This window comes from Thalassophryne amazonica, chromosome 2, assembly GCF_902500255.1.
Source record: "Thalassophryne amazonica chromosome 2, fThaAma1.1, whole genome shotgun sequence".
In the NCBI taxonomy this organism is placed as follows: Eukaryota; Metazoa; Chordata; class Actinopteri; order Batrachoidiformes; family Batrachoididae; genus Thalassophryne; species Thalassophryne amazonica.
The window spans coordinates 87,729,905-87,750,751 of NC_047104.1; the positions used below are offsets into that span (position 1 = coordinate 87,729,905).

The 20,847-nt window shown below is 40.8% G+C and overlaps 1 protein-coding gene across 1 annotated transcript in view; it reads left to right on the top strand.

Moving 5' to 3' along the window:
• spon1a (spondin 1a) overlaps positions 1 to 20,847 on the top strand; it is a 374,574-nt gene that overhangs the window by 91,120 nt on the left and 262,607 nt on the right. Inside the window, exon 4 of the mRNA XM_034188854.1 lies at positions 9,496 to 9,569. Within this exon, the coding sequence (XP_034044745.1) occupies positions 9,496 to 9,569 (74 nt within the window). The remainder of the gene's footprint in view (positions 1 to 9,495; positions 9,570 to 20,847) is intronic.

Here is a 20,847-nt window from a genome sequence, read left to right on the forward strand (position 1 = left end):
ACGATCAACGAACGAGGTTGGACACGTAAGAAATTATTAATAGTGACTCACCAGTATTTCACAGATCGGGCCTCTGCGTCCTGGCGCTGCGCCTTTTTCCACTCACACCTGGCTGCAGCAGGTGTTTGTTTCCGTGTGACAAACACAGTTAAGAGTAGTTGTTGGCACTCTTTTCTCTTCTGGGCAACAAGATTCTTATAAACAGATACACAGAACACAGAACACTGTAAAAAAAAAGGCATGCAAAATTGGACTAAATACTCCGCGAGACTCCGAGTTCACGACAGGTGAATGGCGTTATAGCGAGGGACCACTGTATTCTCTTTTCACATGTCAATAATTCTTGACATGTGGATATTTGCTCGCTCAATTAATAAGACACGCCTAATCTGTCAGATTTCTTTATTTTTTAAATGTATTTCTGTATTTATTTTATTGTGACAACCGAATGGAGACGACAAAACCTGGTTGCAGCACGGGCGAATTAAGGGAATGACGGAACTACAGTTGTAATTATCAATTTCATTGTCTAAAATGATCACACCACATGAAGTTAAGCTCAGCGCTGCTCTGGCTCCAGGCTCGACATCTGGAGAAAAAGGCGAGCAGCGCTGTCTTTGCAGTCAGCGCTGTAGCCACGGATCGTGCTCCATAACAATCCCGCAAAGGCGGGATTTGTATTGATTATTATGTAGTATAATCAGGAAAGTGTTATTTATGTAACATATGCATTGATTTGTATAATGGCACTGTTTATCATGTTGATCATCTTCATTTTTATGTGGATTCCAGCGCTGGTTCATTTTGGTGTATAATTTACGCCACCTCTCGACCTGGTGTATATTTTCAGCGCAGCGTACGCCAACGACCACATTGATAAATGCCAAGTAGCGCAGCCGTTTTGGCGTACACCCCATATACACTCAAATATCGCCGTACGCAACGTTGATACATGAGGCCCATTGGGTGAGAGGCAGGGTATACCCTGGTGGTGGTCTTTCACAGGGTTGACACATACAGACAGACAAACTCATGTTTTAAGGTAGTTTTAAACTTATTGACAAAACTGAAATCAAAGACTTCTTAAAAGTTTATTTTAATGTATGCCTGCAGGATCATCATGATCTATTTACAGTCCCTTCACACCCCGCCGGGTGGATGTGGTCCATACTTTGAGAATTACTAGTTTGATGTACTCTTTTCTGATCAAATTAGTCTTTCACTTGCTCTTCATTATCTGACCTTTTTTACAGTATGTATAAGTCTGATTTATCTGTTTGTTTATTGTTGTTGATTTGTTTCATTGTTCCAAGAAAAGTCTCAAAATATTGAAAAAAGGTGGTTGCTTGTGCATGACACCATTCAATATCAAATTTTTATTATCCTTGTAGTAGACAGTGAACTGGCTGCACTTGTAGATAGATGGGGAGGAATTTATTGTTCTTCTCCGTCTGGCATGCAGGGCAGAAGTGTTTGACTGTCTGAGTGAGCAAGCGTCAAGGATCAGATGACTGTTATGTAGCCAACATGTTGCACATGTAGCCAACAGAAGTGCTTTGTGTCAATCAGCACAGCCAGAGCTGGACTGGGACCAAAAATGGTCCTGGCATTTTTGGCCATGGTGTTATGGTTAGGGGTCTGGACAGGACCGGACCGTTACAGGTGATGGACTTAAATGCTGGGAGCAAGGAACAGAACTGGTTGTGAATGAAAAGAGATTTATTTACAATAAACCAGTGAACAATGCTGCCCTGGTTAGATGGCCTGCTGACCCAAGACAGGGCCCACTTGTAGTGGTGGAACATTTGGGAGCGGCAATGGACACACGGACAGACTTGGGAGTCTGAAAACAAGCAGAAATCCTGGGGTATATGAGAACTGGATCCGGAGCCAGATGGGCGCACAGAGCTGAGGACAGGGACTAGGAGAACGGAAGAGAACAGAGGTGAGGGCTTGCAATCATAACACTGAAGCCTTTAACAACAAGCAGTTCACTGTAGGTTTAACCCTCTGGGGCCAATGCCGTCGTATACGACGGCTAAGACCAAGCTTTACTAAATTATAAATAACTTTTGAATGATATGAGATAGAAACTTAATTTTTTTTTTTTTGCTGAAAGGTTAACTCCACGGACTTTTGAGCCAGCCATCGGCCATCTTTGTACTCCTCATGTTGTTGTTGTTTGTCCTTCGGGGTCGAAGATGACCATGGCTCCACTAGGTGGGTAATCAGTGACGGTGCATCCGGAGGTGGCTGATGAGGCCAATCCAGGCTTGAAAGGTGCGCCCACATGCGGGACACACATGGGTAGGTGCTGCGGTGGAGGTAGAGGTAGCTCGGGCCTTGCGTGCGGCTCGTTTTGTTTTGGCGTCCGTGATCCGTCTGGCCTCTGCTGCGCGGGCGCCACTGGTGGTCTTGCTGTGCCACTGAGGGCGGTTGTGGGCAAGCGTTTCCCAAGAGGTGAGCTCAAAGCCCAGGTTTTTCAGGGACGCTTTGAGACAGTCTTTGTAGCGTTTCTTCTGCCCCCCGACAGAGAGCTTGCCCTGGCACAGTTCTCCATACAGGAGCTGCTTTGGCAGTCGAGTGTCAAGCATTCTGATTACGTGGCCAGTCCATCTGACTTGCGTCTTCTGCAGGAGGGTGTAGATGCTGGGGAGGCCGGCTCGCTCAAGGACCTCTGTGTCTGGGACTTTGTCCTGCCACCTGATGTGGAGGAGGCGACGGAGGCAGCTCATATGGAAGTGGTTGAGCTGCTTGGCATGTCTGCTGTAGACAGTCCAGGTCTCACTGGCATAGAGCAGGGTGGTTAGAACCACTGCACGGTAGACCTTCAGCTTGGAGGTAATGCTAAGTCCTCTCTGTTCCCAGACATTCTCACGGAGCCTTCCAAATGAGGCGCTGGCTTTTGCAACCCTGTTGTTGATTTCTGCATCGATGTTGACTGCGCGAGAAAGGGTGCTACCCAGGTATGTAAACTTGTCGACCGCCTGCAGATTCTGTCCTGTCACTGTGATGTGGGGTCCTTGGTATAGTTTTCCGGGTGCTGGTTGGTACATAACTTCGGTCTTTTTAGTGCTGATGGTGAGACCGAAGTTGTCGCATGCTCTCGAGCAAGCTGTGTGATGACGTGCACAATGTGAGTGTCCAATCGGAATTGGTTCACATGGTTTTCCAAAATCCAATCGTAGGGCAGATTTACCTCACGTGAAAAGCCAAAGATCGTTTTTAGGAGTGGCGTGTCACTAGTTGGCCCATTTGAATAGCCCCCTGGGTGCTGCAATGAGTACATACTATTAGTACATACTCAGTGTGCCCTGCGCCATTACACACAGCGATCAGTGAAAGCAGGAGCACATGGAGAGCCTCTGATGACAATCTCACGTGCTCAAACAAAGAGTGTGTAACTATCAGGATTGCTCCACTAGTTTGCATGTAGATGTTACTGGATAACTCTGTTGCTTTCTCTGCATAAAGCATTGTTTACCATATCAATGGACAAGAAAACGCATAGACCATTTTGTATATGTTGTTCAAAATGTGCATTTGTGTTTATTGTTTGAACCTTTTTGTTGTACAGACTTTCACACAAGTCAAATTACCTTCATAAAGTGTAAAAACAGTTGTTTATTATAGTTTGCTGTGTGTTTTGAATAAATGTGTGTGGAAAATTATTTTTCGCTTTATTTTTTCCTTGCCTATTTTTGATTGTAAACCTTTATTACACTTATAAAACACAACAAAAACATATATATTCTGAAAGCACATGTTGTCCTGAAAAAAAAATAGACATAAAACTTGATTGTGGGATGCAGGGAGAGCTGTTAAACATTTATGCCAGGCGAGTGAACTGTCCAAAAAATGCCCTCGGGCCCCAGAGGGTTAAAACAGGAATGTTCACTGTTCTGGAAATGATGTTCACACTCTAGGAAATAAGATTTGCTGTTCAGGAATCATTCACAGTTCATAAGTATCTTCAGAGGTCATCAGTCAAGTGCTTTGCATCTGGACGCAGTTCCAATTAAGCAGGACTTGACTTTAGAAAGGACTTGGAAAGTTCTTAGTGGTTCAATAACAGAGTTCATACAGTTCTTGGAAAACAGTTCTAGGTACTACAGGTACTACTTCTTGAAACAGTTCTTGGAGCCAGTTGTTGGAAACAGTTCTTATCCATGGGAAGGAATGGATAAATATCTGTACTGTAAGGTCTATTGTGGATATAACAACCCTTTCAGATTTGCGGCGCACAGAGCTTCAGGGCGACGTAAATATTGTGAGCTTCATGGGCGATGTAAATAATGTGAACTATTGTCTCCATCATAACACAGGCAGCTGCCTCTCCATGCTGCGCAGTAATGCGTCATTGCGCACGTCAGGCTCGGAGCCAGACAGATCTCATGCTGTTCACATTCACTGTACATGATAATAATTATGAATTATTATCATGATGAAGTGTGCCACATACAGTTCAACAGCTTCTTTGCACTCTGGGGGATGGTCATTATTATACGTGGCACTGGCATGGAAGACAGGCATACTGTGCAAGATCTACAGTAGTGTTCAGAATAATAGTAGTGCTATGTGACTAAAAAGATTAATCCAGGTTTTGAGTATATTTCTTATTGTTACATGGGAAACAAGGTACCAGTAGATTCAGTAGATTCTCACAAATACAACAAGACCAAGCATTCATGATATGCACACTCTTAAGGCTATGAAATTGGGCTATTAGTAAAAAAAAGTAGAAAAGGGGGTGTTCACAGTAATAGCAGTGTGGCATTCAGTCAGTGAGTTCATCAGTTTTGTGGAACAAACAGGTGTGAATCAGGTGTCCCCTATTTAAGGATGAAGCCAGCACCTGCTGAACATGCTTTTCTCTTTGAAAGCCTGAGGAAAATGGGATGTTCAAGACATTGTTCAGAAGAACAGCGTAGTTTGATTAAAAAGTTGATTGGAGAGGGGAAAAGGCTGTTCATCTACAATGATTTCCAATGCTTTAAAATGGACAAAAAACCAGAGACTTGTGGAAGAAAATGGAAAACAACCATCAAAATGGATAGAAGAATAACCAGAATGGCAAAGGCTCACCCATTGATCAGCTCCAGGATGATCAAAGACAGTCTGGAGTTACCTGTAAGTGCTGTGACAGTTAGAAGACGCCTGTGTGAAGCTAATTTATTTGCAAGAATCCCCCGCAAAGTCCCTCTGTTAAATAAAAGACGTGCAGAAGAGGTTACAATTTGCCAAAGAACACATCAACTGACCTAAAGAGAAATGGAGGAATATTTTGTGCACTGATGAGACTAAAATTGTTCTTTTTGGGTCCAAGGACCGCAGACAGTTTGTGAGATGACCCCCAAACTCTGAATTCAAGCCACAGTTCACAGTGAAGACAGTGAAGCATGGTGGTGCAAGCATCATGATATGGGCATGTTTCTCCTACTATGGTGTTGGGCCTATATATCGCATACCAGGTATCATGGATCAGTTTGGATATGTCAAAATACTTGAAGAGGTCATGTTGCCTTATGCTGAAGAGGACATGCCTTTGAAATGAGTGTTTCAACAAGACAATGACCCCAAGCACACTAGTAAACAAGCAAAATCTTGGTTCCAAACCAACAAAATTAATGCCTCACAGATGTGGAGAAATTGTGAAAAACTGTGGTTATACAACTAAATACTAGTTTAGTGATTCACAGGATTGCTAAAAAAGCAGTTTGAACATAATAGTTTTGAGTTTGTAGTGTCAACAGCAGATGCTACTATTATTGTGAACACCCCCTTTTCTACTTTTTTTTACTAATACCCTAGTTTCATAGCCTTAAGAGTGTGCATATCATGAATGCTTAGTCTTGTTGGATTTGTGAGACTCTACTGAATCTGTTGGTACCTTGTTTTCCATGTAACAATAAGAAATATACTCAAAACCTGGATTAATATTTTTTTTTTAACTTGCTCAATAAAGTATTCATCATCAATCTTTTTAGTCACATAGCACTACTATTATTCTGAACACTACTGTATGTGGAAATACTGCAAAGACAACAGAGGGGCAGTAGGAGCTGTGGAAAATCTCTGCTTTTAGCAAATAATAATATTTGAATAGGACTGAGGCAAATATACAAAAGTGTGTCAGTATTAATAATCATGAGCATGTGCTTTAAAAAGACAAAGTGCATATTATTTGTAAATAAAATGTCAAATGAGTTGATTATTCTAAATAAGGAAAGAATTATGACAATATTGATCTATTTTTTTGTGCCATATGCCCAGAGAAATTTAGTCATAAACTTGGGGAAATTAGCCTGAGTTCATCAGCCGCTGATAAATGCTCAAAAACGTCAAGCTGTGAAGAATGTTGACTTTGATGACACCATTTCAGGCCAGACCTACCAAAATGCTCTATTGAAAGGAACTGTAATGTTTTACAGTGTGAAATCAGTTTTTTTTTTTGTTTGTTTGTTTGTTTGTTTTTTTGTGGACCTTGACAGTGAATACGTCAAAATGGTTAAAATGTGTGTTTTACAAGGTGCACTTAATAGACTAGTGTTGCTTATTAGGTGGGCAGATTTTCCAAAGATAAAATTTTGAGGAGGAAAATGAGAGGTTATTTTTATTGGGCATCTTGGCCAAGAAGTGAAGGCCAGAACAGCATGAGAATGGTCTTCAAAATATGGATCTAACCACGGATTATTAGACAGGTAATCATCAATAGTCAACACCTGAGGTTATGTCACTTTTATGGCTAAAAATAACTCTGAATCTGTGTGAATTTTTCAGACACTACATGGTTCATTTTATTTTTATCAGCTACATCAGGACTCGCACAAGTTAAAGAGTTGGAAGCAATAATTCATAATTTGGTATATAATTTTTTTTTTAAAGATAATGTTGATTGGAGTGTGATATGGATATTAGGCAAATGAGAAAATGCTAAATCAAGCAGTTTGTGCATAATCAGATGCAAGAGCTCACACAAACACACCACAAAAAAATAAATAAGGAAAGGAGAAGGGCATATGTTTGTGTATTACTATTATTTATCATAAAGATACAAACAGATACGACAGGCAGTGTACCATGTTCGAGATAAGAGATGACTGACAGTCCAATAGTAACGTTCTTCAAAATGTAAGCCGTGACAGCAGGGCGCTTTTTTCGATTTGACCTGTAAGAGAATTGTTCCACAGGGTAGTGACCAGCAGACATTCAGAAGCCAACAGACTGAAGAAAACAATAACAGAATACAAGCCTCCAGGCATGGACTAATGTTTTTGGTTTTTCTTTACACCAGCCATAACCTGAGGAAGATTTCCATGGTGATAATGGCAAACACTGGCGTGTGGGATGGAAAAATAGCATTAAAAAACCACACACACATTGCAAATAGAAAATAACTGCAAGGAGTGCGGCAACAACCATCACATTTTTAAGATTCGGATGATGTTTGCAAGAGCAAATATAATTTATGGCTTAAACATCTCAAATCTCATATCGGGAATAAAATGATACAAGGTAAGCGACGCCGCCAGCACCTCTGTAATTGTTTGCACTTTTATTCAATCTCATCCCATTGTCATGTATCTGTGTGATGGAGAGGCGTGTGCTCTGCCTCGCAGCCTGCCCACTGTCCTGGCTCGAGCAGACAATCAAACATAGTAATGCTTATTTAACATCCAATTTAAATTCTATCTCCCTTTGCTGGATCCACATCACCACTAACCCCAGTAACCCTCAAAAGCCTCTGATTTTGACTGGATGTGTGTTCTCTCTGCTCTTGCTGCCTCAAAGCTGAAATGATTCTTCGCATATTCAGTTCTTTCATCTCCTGCAGTTATCATAAACAAGTGAGAGATCACGCAAAAGTACTTCATGTGGTTACTGTGAGACTGCTTGTATATGTGCTCCTTAATCTGACCAGTCGCTTTGCTCAGGCATGGACAGGCTATCCGGTATACCGGACAATGCCTGGTGGACCGATGCGCATTTTTGGGCCAGCTGTCATAATTTCAGCAAAAAGTATATTATAAATAGTTTTTATTAACCGCGACAGCCCATTTGTTGATTTTCTTGATCAAGAAATTCCCCACACTCTTGCAGACACACTGACAGCCAGTCACACACACACACACACGTTCTCTCACATCAGCACACACAGAGGTGGAAGACTGACTCATGCTCACATCCACACTCATTCACCAACAACACCAGGAACGCACACACACTCTCACCAATCCCAGGGGGCAAACACACCCCTAGACACAGCACACCACAGCAGGAGGGCAGGTGCAGACGAACATGAAACCCACTGGAGCGACTGATCACACACCCACACCAGCAAAACACACCACACAGGCATACACATGCATTCAAACCCAACTCACCGACCAGAAGGAAGCAGGACAGGTAAACAGAGACATAAACGGATATGGGGACGGAAAAGACACAAAAAACCCTAAACAGATGACAACAAAAAAGAAGCATTGTTTTGCCAACATAGATGATTTTTCCTTGGTACGTAACTAGAGAAATAACACTAGTGAAATGAACATTCCTGCCTCTCTCCTTGTCTGTTTAGGCAAGCCAGACTGTTGAAATATGAGTGGAAGTGTCACAGGGAGATCAGGCAGTTGTAGACTATTTTAGCCGCCATCATTCCAAAAGACTAAATGGACTGTATTTATATAGGGCTTTTCCATCTGCATCAGACACTCAAAGCGCTTTACAAGTAATGCCTCACATTCACCCCGATGTGAGGGTGCTGCCATACAAGGTACTCACTACACTCTGGGAGCAATAGGGGATTAAAGACCTTGCCCAAGGGCCCTTAGTGATTTTCCGGTCAGGCTGGGATTTGAACCAAGGATCCTCTGGTCTCAAGCCCAACACCTTAACCACTAGTCCATCACCTCCCTTAATACCTCCATCACACATAGCCAGAATCACACAGAGTGGCGTCAGACTTATGAATTGGCGCACATCCGAAAGGTGTCGGATTTCATTTCCAAAACACTCTGACAGCCATCTGTGGAAGTCGAAACAGTTGGTCAAAATCTACCGGTGGCCCAGAGTGTGATGCACATGTTCATAATTCTCCGGGTGCCATCAAGATAGGACACCTATCCAACGGTGATCCATATGTTATCTGAGGACCATGTAACTGCAATTCACATATTCCAGTGGCGGCTAAACGGGATCTGAAACTATTTGAGCGCATACAAGGGAACGAGATACAGTAGTGTTTCTACTTTTTTTACTAATAGCCCAATTTCATAGCCTTAAGAGTGTGCATATCATAAATGTTTCATCTTGTTAGATTTGTGAGAATCTACTGAATCTACTGGTACCTCGTTTCCCATGTAACAATAAGAAATATACTCAAAACCTGGATTAATGTTTTTAGTCACATAACACTATTATTCTGAACACTACTGTACTTTGACTCTTTGTGGCTAAAGGTTTGGACAAAATCCTAACTGTTTACCTTTTTTTTAGGGCGAGTATTGTGCAGAAAAGGATCATCTATTTTCAGGATGAAGGACCACTTACCAAGAGAATGTGTGAGAAAGGTAAGCTTCTGTTATTGACAAAGAATTGTGTGTCTGTCTGTCTGTGAGTGAACAAGACAGCTCAAAAAACAGCTTGATAGATTTTCACCAGATTGGGTGGGAACATTACTTGGGCAGACATCTCAAGATAATTAACTTTTGGAGATGATGGAACAAAGGTCAAGCTCAATAGAGTAAAAAAAAACGACTATATTTTCTGCTGTATCTAATTGTAAATTCATTCAATTTATTCATTCAATTCAGTCTTCACACCCAGAAGTTTATCTTGACCAGCAAAGCATTTGTGATGAATTGAAAACACTGTACACACTCACAGTGTGTGTGGGCATGGATGTGCCCCTAGTGTTTAGGTCCCCCTGCGTGTCTCAGCCCTTTTAGGTGTGTGGGGGTGTGCGTGTTCCTGGTGTTGTCTGCAAGTAGGTGGTGTGTCTCTTACCCGGTCTCGTCTTCTTTCCCCTGTCGCGTACGGTTGCCATGGTTGTCACATTGCCTGTCAACCGTGCATGGCACCTGTCTGTTCCTCCAGGTCGCGAGGGACAGGCCACTCAAGACCCTGTTAATATCCACCCTGGACCTTGATGTCATTTATGTGGTCTTTTGGTTTTTGGGTTATGTTGGTATTGTTGTTTGTGTTGGGGTTCTTATGTGTTACTGTTTAATCCTGGTCCACAGCCACACTCGGTTGTCAGGGTGATGCCTGGCAGCTGAGCATGGTATGTTGACAGCTTGTCAAGTGCTGTCCTCACGCACTTATTCTGTGTCTCTCCCTTGTGCTTAATGTCTTTTATTGAGCATTGATTGTATTTCTGTTGTGTCGTTTTGTTAGTTCATGTTTCATAATCTGGTTTTATTTTTTCCACTCAGGTTGTCCGTTTATTTTTTCATCCTTGTGCACTTATTGATTTTCTCTCATGTGCCCCCTTTGTTCCATTTGTCATTTCCAGATATGTGAGTAATGTGTTTAGTTTGTTATTTAAGCCACAAATTTGTTGATGTTTTTTGCCGGTTGATCACTTTCACTTTGACTCTCTGAGTCAAAGTTCCCGTGCATCCTATCTTCTGATTCCTATTTCACACAACTTGTCCAGTGTCACCTGTAGCTCACTGTTGTAGTAAGTGTTTTCTCACTGTCAGTTTTTTGACAGTCAGGTTTTTGTTCATCACCTCGTTTGTTTGCACACTGTGACTGTTGTAGCATTTTTTTTTTTTTTGTCACTTTGGATTTTTGGGTCACGTTGCTAAAAGGCTCTTGTTGTGCTTTGGATTTTGTCATCTGGGTCAGTGGTTCACGATCATATATTTAATTGTCACCTAGAAAATAAATGTCTTGTTGTTGCACTTAACTCTCTTGTGTCTGCTGCCTACATCCCGGGGTCCAACCCTCTTTCATTAGTGCTTCCATCCACAACATACAGTATGGGGAATAATTCAGATTGCAACATTTTTGCAGCCAATCTTGACAAACTACTATGCCACATTTTCTACAATACAAAGGTTTGTGAAATTATCCAACCTGTCCCACTTGTCTATGCTGTGTTCCTTTATTCAGATTATCATGTGGACAGACAGCACTGACCACAAATGGAATGCACACATCTTCACATTTTCCTCTGAATTTGTTTTCAGCATTCCAGCCATTGAAAATGTCTTCTCCCCCCACTGTGAAAATCATGAAAACATTGCTATTAGAGTTTGTTTAGCAGAGTTCTAGTTGAAACCCAATATGCAGGCAGTGTGGACACAAGGGATGATACCAACCAAAGTGATTTTATTGTGACAAAAGTTCCAACAAAGTGCAGAGGTGATCCACAATCCCAAAAATCCCACAAAAACAGTGAAGCAAAAACAAAACCATGGAGGCTGCAACGTGAAACAATTAAACCATTCGCTGTTTAGCAGTTGTGAATCTTGCACCATATCATGTTCTACATTGTCATTCACTCACATTCCACACACAAACAGCAATTAATCCACAGTTATTACTTGTTTACCGTAATAATGGCACACATCACAATTAAGACAACACATATACATTTGACATTGTTTATGTGCACTAAACTTGAAACAGTCTGTTTTCCAAATTGAGGCGATGTGAGTGTGTGGTAGCCGCTGCAACTGGAGTCGCGCCACCGCCGGCTTGGGGAGAACCTGCCGCAGCTAAAAACTGCACAGCCCCCGCAGTGGAAAGGGTGGTGTGAGCGGTGGCCAGGATGGGGTGAGTGATTGGGGGAGCAGGAAGGGAGGTGAAGGGAAAAAAGGAGCATGCTTCAGTCTTTTGTCCATGTGTAAGTCTGTCAGTTTATTGTCTTTGTTGGTTGAGATAAGAAAGGAACCGAATAATCTCACCAAGGCATGAATAAATTCCTCTGGAGGTAAACAGTGGGCAATTTTTCCTTCAGGCTCGATAAGCCTGGAGTGTTGTGGTTGAGCAGTGAAAAACACTTTTTTAACAGTTCCACTTGAACAACTAAATCCCAATTATGAATTAAGAATATTCCCAATTATGAATTAAAAATAATGTTAACAAGTCTTGTGAAGTATGGACAACAAGACAACATTGGGGCATGGCAGAAGTCCATCACAGGTACTACACCTCCTCTAGATAACCCTCTCAACTTAAGAGAATGTGTCATCATCATAATCGCCCGTGAACTCTCTGGATCAATGCCATCCATATCCTCGCTAGCTATTGTGTACATGCGCTGTAAAACACTGGAACTCTGCTGGCACCGTGGTACATTCTGGGAACTCAGGGGCCCACCAGGGGGATTATGGGAAATGTTAAAGTACTGAATGGCCAGAGTAACAAAATAACTAAGATGAGGGTAAACATGGGGAGCTGGTACTTACACACAGAATTAAATAGGAACAGCAAGCAAAACATAGGCAAAGATTCACAATGAACCGGCCCTGACTGACAAACAAGGAAGTACTTCAAAAACACAGGTAGAATTAACAACAGGTGGGTGACAAACAAGGAGGCGGAACTTAAGGCCCATGTGAAAGGAACAGAGTGCAGTGATTTAAAAAAAACTGAACAGACAAAAGCCAGTGTAAGAATAATCATAACAATAAACAAATAAGAACAGGAGAGAAGGAAATAAAATACAATAACTGAAGAGAGGAGAAATCATAAAACCACAAACTAACATAGAACTCAGGAGTTAATGAAGTGCAAGAGTGAATGAACTAACATAAAGATATAAGGAGGTGATCTGAACACAAAGACTAATAATGACCAACCAGAATCCAGAACTGACACCGAAAAGCAATGTAGAACTCAACTTGTGAAGGAGTGTAATTGTAAGACGCAACAATACTGACAGGTGAGGATGCAGGGGTGGAACACGGGGGACCCAGACCACCAGGACACAGATAGGGATCAGTCCTTCAATTTCTGTTTACCCCCTAGATGGTGGACCGGGCTGATCTGCTCATTCGCTGGCTGTTGCCAGAGCGCTGCCATCGTGGTTAGCATCTAACAACCAGACATAAATAGAAATCACTGGGCATGGGCAATGTTTTCAAGAGAGTTTCACCATAAATGCGCATTTTCCATGCTATTACATTTAATGAAACTCTGTCCCACATTTGTACAGCCACGCTTTGTCAAAACAAATACAGAAGAGGATCAGACTATTTATATAATAGACTTGAATTAATTTGTCCGTCCTGGTCCAGATGTTGTGAAGAGTTTACCTGGAGTTATCAATTTTGTTGGTACTATCCCTACCACTGAAGTCATTATCTTTATCAAGCTAGAAAATAATATAATCAATTTGTCAAAGAGAAACATATTTAAATACATTATGTCTGCCACAACACAACATACTAGTCTGATCCTGAATTAATTTCATTATGAAGTTAAGTTAACCCTCTGGGGCTGACGCCACCGTATACGACGGCTGGGACCAAGCTTTACTAAATTATAAATAACTTTTTAATGATATGAGATAGAAACTTACTTTTTTGCTGAAAAGTTAACTCTGCAGACTTTCGATCCACCGTCAGCTATCTTTGTACTCCTCATAGAAGCTGTGTGATGACGTGCGGAATATGAGTGTCCAATCGGAATTGGTTCACCATCACATGGTTTTCCAAAATCCAACCGTAGGGCAGATTTACCTCACGTGATAAAACAAAGATCGTTTTCAGGAGTGATATCTTACTAGTTGGCCCATTTGAATAGCCCCCTAACTCTTCCAGTGTGCCCTGCACCATTATGCACAGCGAAAGACGGAGAGCCTCTCATGACAGTCTCACATGCTCAAACAAAGAGTGTGTAACTATCAGGATTGCTCCACTAGTTTGCATTTGAATGTTACTGGATCACTCTGTGGCGCTCTCCTTCTGGCATAAAGCACTGTTTACCATATCAGTGAGGTGAGGGAGAGGGGCCGCTCCTCAGACTGCAAGGAGCCAAAGTGTGAAATGAAAGCTGCTTGTCAGACAGAAGACTCCAAAACACAGTAGAAATAGAAATTTGTGATGTGACCTTTGTGTAATAGCAGACAGAAATTGCTTTGAGTTGAAGACAAACAAAACGCATAGACCATTTTGTATATATTGTTCAAAATGTGCATTTGTGTTTATTGTTTGAACTTTTTTGTTGTCCAGTCTTTCACACAAGACCTCAAATTACCTCTATAAAGTGTCAAAACAGTTATTTATTATAGTTTGCTGTGTGTTTTGAATAAATGTGTGTGGAAAATTATTTGCCGCTTTATTTTTTCCTTTCTTATTTCTGATTGTAAACTTTTAATACACTTATAAAACACAACAAAAGCATATATATTATGAAAGAATAGGTTGTCCTGAAAAAAAGAGACATAACATTTGATTGTGGGATGCAGGGAGAGCTGTTAACAGCAATAATAAAACATTTATGCCAGGCGAGTGAACTGTCCAAAAAATGCCCTCGGACCCCAGAGGGTTAAAGAAGGGAAATAATCAGGGGTGAAAGAGTGTCACACACTTGCATCATATTAAAGATATTAATAATAAAGACTTCTCTTAATCCACCTGCAGCACCGCTTTTACGGCACACTCAAATAAAATAAATAAAACAAGACAGCCAGGCTGGTCGGCCAGTTTTCCCCTGTTAACTCCGATCGTGTGTGCTCCACTCCAGCGGGGTCTGAAAGCACTACATTGGAATGTGGAGTATATCATAGAGAAATTAATCTCATTCATGTATATTCTTATATTAGTAGCAAAATATAGCGACTGTCATGTCACCCATCAAATTGAGAGAAAAAGCATTTCCATTCTATGTATTTGCTCTTCCAGAAAATCTCAGGATGGAAAACGTGATGTGAAGAAAAAACCCAAGGCTGATTAAAAGGGCAAAATTAAGACTAATGAAAGTGAGACTTTCCTAAACGAATGGTGAGATATTTATCACGACAAAGCATTCAGGCAGTTACATTGAAGTCACTACTTTACAGAATACAGATTGACACACACACACACACACACACACACACACACACACACACACACACACACACACACACACACACACACACACACACACAAAAAAAAAATCATTTTCTAACCTTTATTCAGCAATTGTAGTAATTTTCCCTCATCATTAATATTACATATAATATCATTTATGAAAGCTCACTCCACAGTCTTTTGTCAACCTGTTGCAGCACCAGAACGCTGCACAAAAAGGTATTTTCAGATAACTTTAACCCAAGTTTAAGTCAGTAAATCATCTATTTCTATTAAATCTAATGCCTTATGATGCATAATAATGGTAAGCAAGATGGTGGCTGCCTGGCAACAACCGCCATCTAGAGGATTAAATAGAAATCGATGGATCAGACTTATGCAAATGAACCTATACAGACAATATCACTAAATGAACACATTCAGAAAATAATTATACTTAAAGAAATTCACCAACAACTGAATACATACTGAAAATAAGACATCACAGAGCCATGAGACAAATGAACACCCAAAGATATGACAAACCCTAAAACAATGGTCAGGCGGGTCGCTGGGCAGAACCACAACAATTGCAGGTGGCTTTTTTTGTTTGTTTGTTTGTTTGTTGGACCTGCACAAAGCAAAAGAGATGTGATATACAGTAAGTTGGATAGGGTGATCACATCTCAGTTAGATTTGAATGTGGTCACTGGAGACATGTTAATAACAGCTGTAAATATAATCAGGTTAAAATCATCCAGGTGCAGTATAGAAACAAGACGCTTTATAATGCCAGGTCAGTGTGTACCAGCAGACAGTGAAAGTTCCCTGAAAGTAACCAAGGTTCCCTGAGGTAAAGCATTGGTGTAATAAGGTGACATGTTTCTGTGAGTGTTTACTTTTATGTTGTTTAATGGTTGTGTTCAGTTTGCTGTTGTGTAAATTACAGCACATATTGCATCAGTGTGCGCATGTTTCCATCTAAACTGCTGCGTCGATGATAATATGTGTCATGAACACTGGTATATATTGTCAAGCAGGATGTATCATGAATCCACTGACTATTCCTCTCTTTAATTACCACACTGTACTTGACTTAAGAAGACTTTTTTGGCAGTTGAGTGCACAAACACATTCATGTGCTAGATGATAAAATGTGTCAGTTCTGAATCTGAACAACACACCCACATGAGCAAAAGTGGACGTGATTTAGAGGACATTGGTGCTCGGTGTGAAAACCTTGAGACATTGCTTGGAAACTAGCAATAACACTTGCATTACACTGTGCTATTTTGCGCTGGGTGGAATGTTGGTTCCTTTAAGGTTTTAGCAAGATAGGCTTCATTATTTAAAAAAATTAATAAAGTAGTTTTGACACCATTGAATAATTGTAATCTTCAACGATTTCTGTTGTTTTTTTAAACACTGAAAAACCAATTTTGGGTAATCAAAATGATTAAGAAAATGCCCAAATATTACTGAGCAGCAACAACAACAATGCACAAAATGCTTTTATGTAGTGAAATTGAAAACATAGATCTAAAATGTTATACGTGACAGTTACTGGAACACTTTAATGAATATACATCATTTTACATATTAATTTACAATATTTCACAACAGCAACGATAATTTCTTTATTTGTATTGTGCTTTCACAATGTAAAATTCAAAGTAATACAAACTACATACAATACAATGCAGTTGACATAAATAATATAACATCAAATCAAATCAAATCAATTTTATTTATATAGCACCAAATCACAATAAACAGTTGCCCCAAGGTGCTTTATATTGTAAGGCAAAAGCCATACAATAATTACAGAAAAACCCCAACAGTCAAAACGACCCCCTATGAGCAAGCACTTGGTGACAAACTCCCTTTTAACAGGAAGAAACCTCCAGCAGAACCAGGCTCAGGGAGGGGCAGTCTTCTGCTGGGACTGGTTGGGGCTGAGGGGAGAGAATCAGGAAAAAGACATGCTGTGGAAGAGAGCAGAGAACAATCACCAATGATTAAAAGCAGAGTGGTGCATACAGAGCAAAAAGAGGTGAATAAAAAGAAACACTGGGTGGATCATGGGAACCCCCCAGCAGTCTAAGTCTATAGCAGCATAACTAAGGGATGGTTCAGGGTCACCTGATCCAGCCCTAACTACGTATAAGCTTTTTCAAAAAGGAAAGTTTTAAGCCTAATCTTAAAAGTAGAGAAAGTGTCTGTCTCCCTAATCCGAATTGGGAGCTGGTTCCACAAGAGAGGAGCCTGAAAGCTGAAGGCTCTGCCTCCCATTCTACTCTTACAAACCCTAGTAACTACAAGTAAGCCTGCAGTCTGAGAGCGAAGCGCTCTATTGTGGTGATATGGTACTATAAGGTCCCTAAGATAAGATGGGACCTGATTATTCAAAACCTTATAAGTAAGAAGAAGAATTTTAAATTCTATTCTGGAATTAACAGGGAGCCAATGAAGAGAGGCCAATATGGGTGAAATATGCTCTCTCCTATCACTAAATGTTAAATTGAGATCCTAAAACACAAGTAAACAAGTAAATTAAATCAATAAAATAAGTACATTATTATTATTATTATTATTATTATTATTATTATTATTATTATTATTATTATTATCATCAATAATAATAATAATAATAATAATAATACATTTAATTAATTAAATAAGTAAATTAGTATAGGCGGTGGAGAACATGTAACCCTTCTGTCCCTTCTTAAATTCCTCAATCAATACATAGAAGAGAATTCTCCCAGAAATTTGCAATGCCAGGATTTCAGTAATGAATTTAACAAATAATTCAACCAATATTTATCTCTCGCTATAGATATAGAGAGGTGTATCCTTCGATTTCTGTCTCTCTGTATATTGGTTGAATTCTTTGTTGATTTAGTTGCTGAAATCCTGACACACACACACAGGCACAGATTTTATTACATATCCTGTCTGCACAAAAGTCACTCATTGGTATTTAGTATTTCTGAATATACTTTAATTCTGTACTCAAAATTCAGGGGTTTCAATAATTCTGTGAAGAAATGTTCATTATATAGGCCTTCAGGTCTACTGTGCTAAATCTAGGGGTTTCTGTGCCTGAGGCTTCCTAGACACTGGGTTTCTGTGGGCCTAACGACCAACCACACATAATAGGGGAATCAGTATTACTTTGTGCACATCAAGATTGATTTCCTTTGTATTACAGTTTTAGTTAGTGCTGTACTTCTCACTCAAAGTTATTTTACTGTGTAATAATTTTAACAACTCACAGAGATCTATAAAGCGCTAAGGAATGTTTCATGCAGTGTTTCGGAAATGTTAAATCAGTGGGTGTACAGACCTAAAGTGCTGGTGTGTGCATCTCTGTGCTTGCTGTAAAGTAAGGCCCATTTCTCACAGTTGCAGCTGTTACAATAATCAAAAAAGCACTCATTACTGTAATGCCTGGAGTTAAAATGCATTTTGTGTCATCAAATTGCAATGGGACACTGCCCGACCATATGAAATGCGGCAGTAAATGCACCTGAAACACATTGATGACTGTAATCAATTTTGCTAAACCATCTCTGGAGGGTGGTCAGGGACACGCTGTAACCACACTGAACATGTCATCTATCTGCAAAGAACTACATGGACATCTCAAATGGTCACATCACACTCCAAATGCAAAACCCCTCTCACAGAAGGTGTTTCAATGACATGATAGTCACAGCTATTGGTGTGCTATACTTCCTGGGACTTGCAGTCACTACTAATGACTGCAGGCGTGTGCGCGGCGTGTGACTGTAACATGTGTTCGACATTCAGTGGTGTGCAATGCAGCGTGTAAATCCTGAGCATCATCTGCTGCTTCCTGCCCAGTGTTTCATCAAATTTATCTAAGATTTCTTCCATTTTAGCATGGATTTGGAGTTTCCGAACAACCTGATGCTTTCCAGCATCTCACACAGATTGCATTTCTATGGTGTGTTAGTAGCATGTAAGGGGTGACCCCATGACAAGTGAAGTTGAGTGGCAAGTGTTTCGAACATGACCAAAACACTCCCCACATCATGGTGAGTGCTGGCAACCATGTAGCATTGTGTGATGTGTTTTTGGTGAGTAGTACTGGACAGTGGAGAGTTAGTAACTGTCACAGTGTGATGGATTAAGGAAACTTTGAGTAACAGATATGAAATTCTCAAACCCATTCATGTCCATTTTTGTCCTCCTTTTCTCCTTTGGAGACCGACAGATAAAGTGATTTTTGCCACCGGACAAATTATTTCAATCCAACATAGTGTGACAACACCTTAAAGGCCGTAAACATGCCATCTGTGTGAGAGGGGCTTAAGGCTAAATGAAAGATGGATGTTTCTTCTAGATAACACACAACCTTCCACAAGTAATATCAGAAGTTTGTCGGCATGCACATGTGCTCTTGCATCCAGATCACCTTCTGGACAGAAAAATAAATCTGCATGACACTCTGCTTTTGTCTTGAGCTTCCAAGCTGCTAAAGACAGCTTAAAGACCATGAGCTGGATAGAGTAATGACATCTCAATGACATTTCTATGTGGTTACTGGAGACACACTGTATTAAAGTGGATCTCCTGTATTTTTCAACATGAACTCTATTTTCAACCCGTTCTCATGGCAGTTCATGAAGGCAGCACAAAAAGTGATTTACACTCAACAAAAATATAAATGCAACACTTTTGGTTTTGCTCCCATTTTGCTCCCACAGTGGAAGTGTACCTATGTGTACCTATGATAACCTCTCCATTCTTTGTAGGTGGGAAACTTGCAAAATTGACAGTAGATGAAATACTTATTTTCCCCACTGTGTGTGTATGTGTATATACACTCAACAAAAATATAAATGCAACACTTCTGGTTTTGCTCCCATTTTGTATGAGATGAACTCAAAGATCTAAAACTTTTTCCACATACACAATATCACCATTTCCCTCAAATATTGTTCACAAACCAGTCTAAATCTGTGATAGTGAGCACTTCTCCTTTGCTGAGATAATCCATCCCACCTCACAGGTGTGCCATACCAAGATGCTGATTAGACACCATGATTAGTGCACAGGTGTGCCTTAGACTGCCCACAATAAAAGGCCACTCTGAAAGGTGCAGTTTTATCACACAGCACAATGCCACAGATGTCGCAAGATTTGAGGGAGCGTGCAATTGGCATGCTGACAGCAGGAATGTCAACCAGAGCTGTTGCTCGTGTATTGAATGTTCATGTCTCTACCATAAGCCGTCTCCAAAGTCGTTTCAGAGAATTTGGCAGTACATCCAACCAGCCTCACAACTGCAGACCACGTGTAACCACACCAGCCCAGGACCTCCACATCCAGCATGTTCACCTCCAAGATCGTCTGAGACCAGCCACTCGGACAGCTGCTGGAACAATCGATTTGCATAACCAAATAATTTCTGCACAAACTGTCAGAAACCATCTCAGGGAAGCTCATCTGCATGCTCGTCGTCCTCATCGGGGTCTTGACCTGACTCCAGTTCGTCGTCGTAAACGACTTGAGTGGGCAAATGCTCACATTCGCTGGCGTTTGGCATGTTGGAGAGGTGTTCTCTTCACGGATGATGCGAAGGAGATGTGTTGCACTGCATGAGGCAAATGGTGGTCACACCAGATACTGACTGGTATCCCCCCCCCCCAATAAAACAAAACTGCACCTTTCAGAGTGGCCTTTTATTGTGGGCAGTCTAAGGCACACCTGTGCACTAATCATGGTGTCTAATCAGCATCTTGGTATGGCACACCTGTGAGGTGGGATGGATTATCTCAGCAAAGAAGAAGTGCTCACTATCACAGAT